The 11650-nt window shown below is 38.7% G+C and overlaps 1 protein-coding gene across 1 annotated transcript in view; it reads right to left on the bottom strand.

Annotated features, from left to right (window-relative positions):
* Window positions 1–1208: 1208 nt before the first annotated feature.
* Window positions 1209–11650, bottom strand: part of LOC140479783 (laminin subunit gamma-1-like) — a 71290-nt gene continuing 60848 nt past the window's right edge. The window contains exons 22-23 of the mRNA XM_072573939.1: window positions 9846–9945; window positions 1209–6458 (exon numbers count right to left, since the gene is read on the bottom strand). Of these exons, the coding sequence (XP_072430040.1) occupies window positions 6205–6458; window positions 9846–9945 (354 nt within the window). The 3' untranslated portion in view covers window positions 1209–6204. The remainder of the gene's footprint in view (window positions 6459–9845; window positions 9946–11650) is intronic.

Below are 11650 nucleotides of genomic sequence, written 5' to 3'. Positions count from 1 at the left end.
GTAAAACAGAAGAGAAAAGAGGAATAGAAAGATAGCCCGCCTGGACAGGTCCAAGAGCAGACTCATCAGGAGATCCTCTAAGGTGCCCAAGTCCCAGATACCGAGAGATTAGGAATGTAGGACTGAATTGCAATGATAAGCACAACAGAAGATTTTCTTTATAACTCAAAAGTGGGTGCGATTGCCTATAACAAATATACACATGATCCATGAACTCCACGGCACATTTTATTCACCTTTAATTAATTCTCCATATGTTGCTTGGAATTGGGGTGGGGGAGGGTAGCCCTTCAGCACCTGATCCAGCCACAGAAAATTGTTCCAAGGCAACATGGTGTCAGCAAATGAGCATGCTGTCCAGCTGAACTATCTGATACATCTGTTTAGTCTCCATCCCTGCCCCTGTTGTGATATATGGTGCAGATCTGTTAAGGGAACAGATCCTGAACGACTGCCAATCTGAACATCAGACAAGAAAGGGTCTAACAGCCACCTGAAATCCAACAGCAATTCCGAGCAGATACCTGGAACTGAGATCGTATCAAGTACAAACATCACACTGACATGACAGTGTGACAAAAACAATGCGGAATCAGAACAACACTAAAAGCAGAAACACAGTGTGAATAGAACTAGGGATTGAATATTCTATTTTCTTTTCAAATTGTTTATTTGAGTGAGATTTATGGAAGGTAGTCTTCCATGACCCATAACAACTTTTCTCAAGTAATCTTCTACTCTTCATCGCAAAGAACATAGAAACATAGAAAATAGGAGCAGGAATGGGTCATTCGGCCTGTCAAGCCCATACTGTTATTCAATGCAATCATGGCCGATACTCTACATCAATGGCACTCTCTCTCTATACCCCTTTAACCACCAGAAAGTGAAGTCTTTCTTTCTTTAATATATTCACTGACGTGGCCTCCACGGTCTTCAATGGTACAAAATGGATTGGATGTGACGGTCACTGTAGAAGTTAGTTCATGAGACAAGTTTGGTAAGGGACAGCATGGAAACCCATTAGGCTCCATGGCAAGAATCCTTCCAAATAACTCAACACCAGTCTATCTTGGCCAAACAAAAACATAAGATTCAGTCTAACATACCAATACCAAACCATTTCCTACCAGATAGCTTTTCAAAAGTTGAAATCAAAATGCAGAATCAGGTTTTAAAATAATTTTTATTTGAAAATTAACAGGGAACTAAGAATAATTAATCGTTTGCAAATGAATGTCTTCAAATACTTCAAAGTAAAAATGTTTCCAAACTCAGTTAATACTGAGATACTTAAATAAGGCATATAGTCTTCATGCAGAAAGCACAAGTTAGATTCCAGCAGTGCAATGTAGCTATTTGGTTATGAATTAAAGATAACATATTGCTACTTATTCGTTACAATTACAGTGAAAATGTTATTCGACAACTGGTTTATTTTGATGTAATTGTTTTTAAAAAATTGTACCCAGTCATTAGAAGGTCCATCTTTGCTGAGAAATACCCATTTTAAGAAATTAGCATTATCCAAATGTTGCAAGAACGTACCAGTCATACCTTTATTAATGTACTTCAATGTGATACTGTATTTTGGCAACAAACAAAAACACTTCAAACTCATTTACTGAAAGGCTATACCTTCTGAATGTTATTGAAACAAATGAAGAGTGTCCAGCTCTCCAGACTCATAACTAGCAAGGCTTTTAATTAATCCAATAACACAAAACAAAGTGATAGTCATTGTGCATCTCAAAATAAATAAGAAGATCTATGAAAATTCTTCACATTTTACTACAAATATTACAACTTTCCTGAAGTCAACTTGCAGTGGAAGGTTCAAGTTGTTGATTACAAAAAGGAAGAGAACTGGAGGAGAACGAATCCAGCTTTTCCAAGCCTGCTACAAAACAAGGGCATCAGTACCTAACAAAGAAATGTGTGTGTGTAAATATCTAGATTTTTGCAGCAGAGTCTTATTTTTTCTATACAGAATGTGTTAAGAGTGGGGTGGTGGAAAAACACAGCAGGTCAGGCAGCATATGAGGAGCAGGAGAATCGATGTTTTGGACATAAGCTCTTCATTAGGATGAATGTGGAACGAAAACTTTCATTCTCCCACTCCTCGGATGTGCTGCTGTGCTTTTCCAGCACCACACTCTTGACTCTGATCTCCACCATCTGCAGTCCTCACTTTATCCTATACAGAATGTGCTTGGAGCATATTCCTTTGGTCATAAAAAACATTTGGATATCTTAAGGGTGTCATAAATGAAAAAAATGTGCATGTTTCATTTTGTTCAGTGTTTCACAATTGGAGGGTAGTCAGTGAGATAAAATTGACTCAGTTTTCCAGAACCTATTAACATGTCTCAGAAAATCATACACATCAAAACAGCCAAGAGACAGAATATTTTAGGTGGTTCCTGATCATTGTGTCTGGGTATGTGAATAGAAAGTTAGTCTAAACACAAGATGCGAGCTTAATTCTGTGAAAGGAAATAACCTATCCAAAACCAATTCTAAACAAGATAACATTAGACATAGCAAATTATTGTCTTCTTTTTAAGAAAATTTGTAACAACTGAGTTATTCATTTATGACATCTGTTATTGAATTTTAAAATTACAAGAATTAGCACAGTCTTTATTGATACAGGCTCAGATCACAGGAAGTGGCCAAAATATTACATTTTGTATTGTGGTGAATCCAATCTTTGCTGAATTAACATAAAGACAAGAGATTAATTTTAATTAAAAGAATGGAGAATTTGGATTGGTTAAAAGGTTAAAGTGTTCAAAGTCTGAATCCTAACTCTAAACCTCCTTCAACTAGTTCACTTCTCTCTCATGTACTCTCTCTCTCTCTTCCTCACACATACACGAACACACACACTCTCTCTCTCTCCCCCTCACACACACATATATATAGAAGTCTATGGGGTGAATTTGCATTTGCAAATTTGTATTGCAGATACATTCTATGTTGTTCAAAAAGTACACAACCTGTAGACAGTTGCTCAATGTAGCATTTTATAATTCCTCTTTGGAAATAAAACCTGTCTGGCTCCAAGTTAGGACACAGACAGACTCTGAACAAGGCCTCACATCTCAAATGCAATGTCTGACCTGAGATTCACATCTTTTATATTTATAATCTACCAGACTATGGGCATTGCTAAATCCACAAGATTGGCCTCTCTGTACAGCCCTACTGATCCCCCTAAAGCGTCCAGTCTTGTCAATGATTCTTTCAATTACCCACGTTATGCCACCCCAGTTTCTGATCTCGTACATACCTCTAATCCCCACGCAACTAAATCCTGGCCTCTGACCCCACATTTCCTCCTTTATATTCCCTGGTTACAGATTTGGTAAAGGCCTATCTGTTGTTAGATACATAACCCCTCAATTGGTTTAGAACAGAGAAAATATATTTAATAGGGCACAAATGGAACATATTCTTCCAGGTTTCCCAATCTCAATCCAGTTCCCCTGCTCCCACTTGACTATTGACTAATAGTCCAGCTCCAAAAGAACATAAGCATTCAGCACCAAAGAAGGTCATTTGACCCATTGTATCTCTTAAAAAGAACAGTCCAATTAGTCCCAACCCTCTACTCATTCCTATGCCCCTGCATATGTTTACATACATATACTAGAAATTGTGTTGCCTTTCCAAACTATGGCACTAGAAGACACGCAGGTGGATGCTAAATGACTAAATATTGCTAAGAGAGGAATAATTCTCATCAGTGTGGATAGTAACATTATAAACATGTTGTGAAAGCATCTACAATTTTACTAACATATAATACATTGCTCTTCAGTGAGTCAGTGTGGACTTGTTAGGCCAAATGGCCTGTTTCTAGCTAATCTAATCTAATCTCTCTAATCAGCTCCTTTTGTTTCCTTGCTATTGAAGATTTGTTATATTTTCAGTAGTAAAGATTTAAGTAGAAAGGATGACAAGAGGGATATCATCAGCAATTAAGACATAGCTCTGGCTATGAACATCTGGCAGATGGGCTGGACAAAATGAAATGTTAGCTGTGTGGTGACAGGAGGAGAATGTATTGTCTCTCAGAATTTGGTCCACATGAAAAACTAAACTCCTCTATAAATGTAATGAGTTTCATTTGCAATTTGTGCAGATGGACGGCAATTTTGAATTTTTAGCTCTTAATCATCCATCACAGAGTCTCCCTCGTTATTTCTGGCTTTACTATACATAGCAAGAGATTGAATTCTTTAATTAATCATTAACTCTACTATCATTAAATCATGACACTAGACGGCAAACTAAATGTAATTGGCCATTTTCCATCTCATAATTCCTCTGTTCTAATTGAGTTCAGTGGGTAAAGTGTGTCAGAACACTTCTGCATTAATCTTTAACCAGCATTGACATAAAATTTCTAACAAAACATGCACACAGTGGTCAAAATAGTCAAAATACAAGTCAGTCTATTTGCTTCTATATATATTAAAGATGAGATAGATAGATAGATAGATAAAAAGAAAGAAAGATAGATTCTCAAACAATTGTCCCGATTTAAAACATGTGTTACAACATCCATATATTCAGTCACTTTCTGGTCTGTCTAAATATCTAGAATGTAAAACCTGCTTGAGTTATAGATGAAAGGCCACCCTTTGGTTAGTGTCAGGCTGAATTTCCATTCCCATAATTTATGTTTCATCTCAGTATTGAATCAAACCATTAACTCCTATTTTTTCCCCCTTCCATATAACCTCGTTTGTCTCTACACTTAGGTTGGAGTTCATGTTGCAACAATCCCATACAGTCTGCAGGAGGCCAAACTGGTTGTTTCTCTGCCTTCAGAGGAGGAAGAAAAAGAAAAGGGCAAAACTTGGAGCAGCGAATGAAATGCAGAGTGCAAACATGCCACCAAATCTATCTTTGGGGCTGGAAGTTTAAAATCTCAGAAATATGCTTTAGGAGATAAACTAGCTGAGAGTCATGTGCCTAAAATGCTGCATTTCAATGATTGGTTAGTTTTTAGTTGATTTTGCAAATTTAATAAAAACCAACGTTTTGGGTAAAGACTAAAGCAGTCAGTCTACATGAGGTTTAAACAGTGAAACCTAAATAAATACAGCCTATGTAGGGCAAAGTTTTCACCAATTTTCATTTCTTGCATTTTCTCCATCTGACTCCAATGTTGCTTTTTTTCTGAAATTCATTTGGCAGCAACTCCCCAGGAAACAGTAGGTCTCCCATAATTCACTTAGGGGGGCTACTTTTCACGCATTAGTGTCGAGGGGGAACACCAATAGAGTCAGTCAGCCATGGGGCAATGGTATTGGACAACAAATGTTGGCTTTGACAGTAGCATCTACATTTTATAAAGAATAAAACAAATCTGGAAATAGGTCGCAATCAGGAAAGGAAACTTGGCTGATTTCTCTTCCTCTCTCCTTCCTCCTCCTCACTGTATCCCAACTAGTCCTGTCAACATCCAATACAAGTACAGTAGATTTCTAGGAGTTATTTTGGTTGTCCTTATTAAATCAGTTTTTAGTACTGGTCACTCTTACAATTCACACAGACAGCACGATAACAAGCAGCCGTTAGAGCAGCCAATTCTGTACAAATAATCCATAGGCCGCCAAAGGATCCAGACTGCATTTCACGAGATATGTTGGCTTTCAGCTACTGTTGTAAGAGGTGGATATCAAATATTAATGATAGTGTCAGAATAAATGCACAGGTATGGCACTGAAAGCAATACTGTTTTGTATTGCCTTCATACATCACAGACCCAGCAGCAGTAAACTATAACTTGTAATGCTGCAGGATTTTGTATATATGAAAAATTGATCATGAATATCTGGTCCGGTTTCTTATAGTTGACTACCTCTGAAAAATAAATCATTTTCTTTTTACTGCAACCTGGTTAGACATGAGTAGGAATAGTCGAATATAGCACCATAGCAATAGTGCAACACATGAGGCATAGAATAAGTAATGGAAAGGACATGGCGAAATTGGCATCTAATTCAATCAAGTATCAACTTAAAAGTAATTATTATTGCAACGGCTGTAACTGTATTCATGTCTTATCTGTCTGTCTGATGCTGGTAAAGTGTTGCATAGAATGTCATTTGCTGAGGATTTTCTTAAAACAGAAACTTTTCGCAATTAATTTTAGCAGTACAACTTCTGTCAGAAGAGGTCAAGTACTTAGGGCCTTTCATTGGCTGCAGTATTGAAGCATCCAAGAGGTAAAGTGTCTCTAATGTTTTCTAGGTTTTCAATAGATCCACGAATGTCCTCAATCTCTTGATCATAAGCTGCTAATGCTTCTCTTTGTTCTCTGGAAGCTTCCTGCAATTCTTGTTGCTTCAATTGAAGCTCATTTGTCAATTGGTCTTTAGAGATTTGTAGAGAAGCTTCTATACGTTGTAAGTTGGTGGCATCAATCTCAGCTGAGTTACCTGTAAAAGAGAGAGCATTGATTTAAACAGTGCTTTCATGACCTTAATAGTCTATAAGATGAAAGAATAGTTATGAGAAAGAAAGATATCTGTGAAGGTACGGATACTTAAGCAATAATAATAAAAATTATCAAGTCAAAATTTCACAGGCTGGTTTTGCACACTCTAAGATAGAGACATAGGGTCATAGAGATGTACAGCACGGAAACAAATCCTTTGGTCCAATTCGTCTGTCCCAACTAGATATCCTAACCTAATCTAGTAACATTTGCCAGCACTTGGTCCATATCCCTGTAAACCCTTCTTATTCATATACCTATCCCGATGCCTTTTAAATGTTGCAATTGTACTAACCTCTATGACTTCATCTGGCAGCTCAGTCCATGCATGCACTACCCTCTGTGTGAAAACATTGCCCCTTAGGACCCTTTTAATCTTTCTCCACTCACCTTAAACCGATGCCCTCTAGTTTGGACTGCCCCACCCTGGAGAAAAGATCTGTCTACTTACCCTATCCATGCCCCTCATGATTTTATAAACCTCTATAAGGTCACCCCTCAACCTCTGATAATCCAAGGAAAATAGCGCCAGCCTATTTCGTCTCTCCCTGTAGCTCAAATCCTCCAACCCTGGCAACATCCTTGTAAATCTTTTCTCAACCCTTTCAAGTTTTACAATATCCTTCCTATAGCAGGGAGACCAGAAATGCATGCGATATTCCAAAAGTGGCTTAATCAATGTCCTGTACAGCTGCAACATGACCACCCAATTCCTACATTCAATACTCTGACCAATAAAGGCAAACACACTGAAAGCCTTTTTCACTATCCTATCTACCTGTGACTCTACTTGGGCGACACAGTGGCACAGTGGTTAGCACTACTGCCTCACAGCACCAGAGACCCAGGTTCAATTCCCACCTCAGGCGACCGACTGTGTGGAGTTTGTATATTCTCCCCGTGTCTGCGTGGGTTTCCTCCCACAGTCCAAAGATGTGCAGCTCAGGTGAATTGGCCATGCTAAATTGCCCGTAGTGTTAGGTGAAGGGGTAAATGTAGGGGTATGGGTAGGTTGCGCTTCGGTGTGGACTTGTTGGGCCAAAGGGCTTGTCTTCACACTGAAAGTAATCTAATTGAATACTTTCAAGGAACTACGAACCCGCACTCCAAGGTCTTTTTGTTCAGCAACACTCCCTAGGACCTTAAGTATATAAGTCCTGCTCTAATTTGCTTTTCCAAAGTGCAAAACCTCGCAATTAAACTCCATCTGCCACTGTTTGGCCCATTGGCAGATCTGATCAAGATACTGGTGCACTCTGAGATGTTGAAATGTACATTCTGAAACTTTGAGGATGTCATCCTGTGTTGGCACTGTACAAGATCCATGACAGCTTTGTTTCGTATAGGTTAGCAAAACCAGCATTCAAACTAATCAATACATTGCTGTGTGCCTCCGCCTCAAATCTGCATTGTTTGTGTTGAAATAACAGAGCAGCATGGTGAATACTGCACTTTAGTGGCACAGTGCAGCAAAATGCCAGAATTCCCAAGCCAATTCAAAGCTGATGCTGAACACTTTTCCACTTGGATGCACAAAAAAAAAGCCAGTGAGAGATTCAACATGAAGCTATTAATGGGCAATGTCATGGACTTGGAATAGCGTCAAAGACCTGGAACAGACTATGCATTGGAATGTATCTAGCAGACATCAGGGCACAAGCATGTAATTAATCCTGTCCTAGATGGAACTAAAACTCAGGTTCAAGTTTCTAACAGGACAAGAATCTGTTACTGTGCAATGTGTTAAATTATATGAAGATTGCATCAGTTAGTGAATCATGCTCTATTCTTTCAGTTAGTAAATCATGCTGTATACTCTTTACGTGCAGTGCTTCATTTCAGTTTAGTTCATTTTCTATATTAGTTAAATATTAGTGGGTTACTATCTACCCTCTGTCAATCCGTTCAAAATCAGCCTTTTTAAAAACAAAAACAAACACATAGAGAGTTGGACTTGAACTATCATGCTTCTCACTGCTGGGTTTGGGGCGACAGATTGGAACTTTAAAAAGACACCCTGGGCCCAATTCTGAATTTGGATCCCCATTCCTGACACATGTAACTTTCAATGGGGCAGGATTACAGCCCAAATAATAAGGTTGCACCCTGTAATTACAACATGGCCATCATATACCCTAATCCTCTGAAGTTGTCCTGGAGTTGGGCAAGCTTATAAATAACTCTTGAATCACAGTTTCAGGAAACAAAGTCTAGATATTGGAGCATTTACAAGACAAGGTGAAAAGACCCTATCTGTTACCTTCCGTGCCAACTCATGCCTGCACCCACCCTAAAGGCCCCTCATAGCCTCCATGACAATTCATGGCACTTGCATGTCCATTCCTGAGTTACACCCTCTATAATTGGACCAATCAATCCTAGAGTAAAAATGCCATGTGTTGAACTAAAGAAATTTCTATTCTTACATTTCTTTTAAAAATTTGCTTTTGCTACAACCAAGTGTCAATTCATCAGACCCTTAAAGTATCAATGTCAGAAGCTATAGCACTGAAATCTCTATCTTATGAAAATAAACAGTTCACTGAAGAAAAAGCTTATTATAAAGCCATAGAGTTTTTAATCAGGGAATGATTTATTTTCTTTCGACTGTGTAAAACAAGTTAAGATGTTTATGGGATCCTGGTCTCTCAGCCAAACATGCATAATGGGGCTAATAGCTTCTGCTTTTCATACTTTAAGGTCTAATTATTTGGCATTTTTATCAGGTTTGAAAAGTGTGGTGCTGGAAAAGCACACCGCTTTTAGCAGGTTATACTGTCTGCAGTTTTCGAAAGGTTAATTAGTTCTGCACAGAATGTACAGAAAGGGAATGAAAGAGTTGGCATGAAAGGTATAGGGGCCTTTGTTGGAGGCATGCATTACCAGTTAGAATATGAGAGACCAATAGGGGGCAGGTAGTGGCATGTATTGACATGGAGTTGACACATGGATTAAACAATGAGGACTAGAGAGTTTAAAATATAAGAAAACAATGAGAATGAAGTCCCAATGAGCCTTTTAAATAGCTACCTTGGCACTCCGATGACCCTGATACATGATACCTAACTCGATCCAATACCTATCCCAAATGCTCCCAAAAGTCCCAGAATTAAACTTGGATCTGATGGAACAGGTTCTACAGAGGTCTTTAGAGTCTTTGCCTGTCCCCTCACTAATGCCAGTAATGGCAGAGGTTCAAGGATTTTAAAAAGTCATGCATTTTTCAGAAAGCTTTTGATTAATCTTTTTGTTTCCAAGTACTTAATGTATGCTGAGTTTGCATTATCGTTACAGACTCTTGTTCAATTCTGAAATTTGTCATACTCACCCATAGAAATCAGTAGGTTGCTGATCAAATCCATTGTTTTTTTAATGGAAATCTGTGTAACTGCTACATTCATGGTTGCATCATTTACATTGTCTGTGATCTGGAATAGTAAATGGAAGAATAAGCACCCTGAGCCTTGTGATAACAGGTACAGAGTAAAACAGTTACTCATTTGGTCAAACGGCCTACTTTGTTCCATGGGAAGAATGAGTATGATGTTAGCACAATGGGGTTTAAGGAAAGAAAGCTAAACTTTGGCTCCTGTTCTTAACCAATATCTGGTACTCACTCCAAATAAAAACTCAGAAGAGCAAAGACAGAGCAGACTTCACCATCCATTGTTAAACATCCTGTCAATGTTTCCTGCTTAGCGTCATATGTGAACATTGAAATAACAGGGAATGCCATTAGTTACAGAATAATCCTCCCATAAAAACCTTTACCTTCATTCCATGGAAAGGGAAAGATGGGGGAATTAAAGAGGTTCCAATTCCATGGCTTGATTGCATAAAAATAAAGCTGATATTCCAGTGTTGAACTGAGGGAAATGCAGAGGTGCTGTCATTTTATTGATACATTAAACTGCTCAGGTTGATGTAAAAGACCCCATGGCACTATTTCACAGACAAGCAGGGGAGTTATCCCAGGGACTAAGAGACAGTAAGGACTGCAGACACTGGAAGCCAGATCAGTAGATGTGAGCTGGAAAAGGACAGCCAGTCAGACATGAGTAGGAATAGTCGAATATAGCACCATTGCAAAGGGTTTCCGCCCAAAACATTGACTTTCCTGTTCCTTGGTGCTGTCTGACCTGATGTCCTTTTCCAGCTCACACCTACTGACTTTGGCTTCCAACATCTCATCCCTTACTGTCTCCTAGTCACTGAAAACTAACACTCTTCTAAGAATGCCCACCTTGAAGTTTTCCTCCAGTCCTGACGAAGGGTTTGGGCTGAAACATTGACTTTCCTGCTCCTCAGATACTGTCAGACCTGCTGTGCTCTTCCAGCTTCACATCTACTGACTTATCTCAGTGTCCTAGCTAATATCTATACCCCAATCAACATCAAAAACAGATTATCTGGTCATTTTCACATTGTTAGCCACATTCAGATTTTGAAAGATGGTGGTGGAATAGAGATGTTAGTCTGTGATGCCAAGAGATAAGAAAACAGAAGAAAGGCTAAAATGTTTTAATTAATACTTTGTATTAGTGTTTATTAAAGAGGAGGAAGCTGATAAAACAATAATAGAGGCAGTGGATGGGGAGAGGGGGCGGGGAGGAGATGCTGGTGAAATTGATAGGCAGATTCATGAGTAAGTCATCTGGTCCAGATATATCTCATCCCAGTTTGCTAGTTGCAAAGAGGGAATGGAGTTAATGGAGGGTTTGCCATAATTTTACAATCTTCCCGAGATAGCAAGGAGGTACCAGAGGTTTGGAAAGCAGCAAATGTAAAACCCTTGTACAAAAAACATATTAGGTCACTCCAAGATAATCCAGACTGATGTCAGAAGTGGGGAAAATGTTTGAGTTCAATATAAAAGGATTAATAGCTGACCACTTAGAAAACAGTGGCAGAATCAGCCAAAGTCAGCATGGATTTACAAAAGGGAAATAATGCTTCACAAATCTACTGGAATACTTTGAGGATGCAACGCATGAAGTTGATGAAGGCAAGAAATGGTTTAGGCTTACAGAAGACTTCTAACAAAGTTTCAGATAAGAGATTAGTGTACATGGGATTGGAAGTAGTTTACTGAGATGGACAGAAAACTGATTGGCAGACTGGAAACAAAGAGTC

The sequence above is a fragment of the Chiloscyllium punctatum genome, chromosome 7 (assembly GCF_047496795.1).
Source record: "Chiloscyllium punctatum isolate Juve2018m chromosome 7, sChiPun1.3, whole genome shotgun sequence".
NCBI classification, from domain to species: domain Eukaryota; kingdom Metazoa; phylum Chordata; class Chondrichthyes; order Orectolobiformes; family Hemiscylliidae; genus Chiloscyllium; species Chiloscyllium punctatum.
This window is presented reverse-complemented; position numbering and strand designations above follow the sequence as displayed.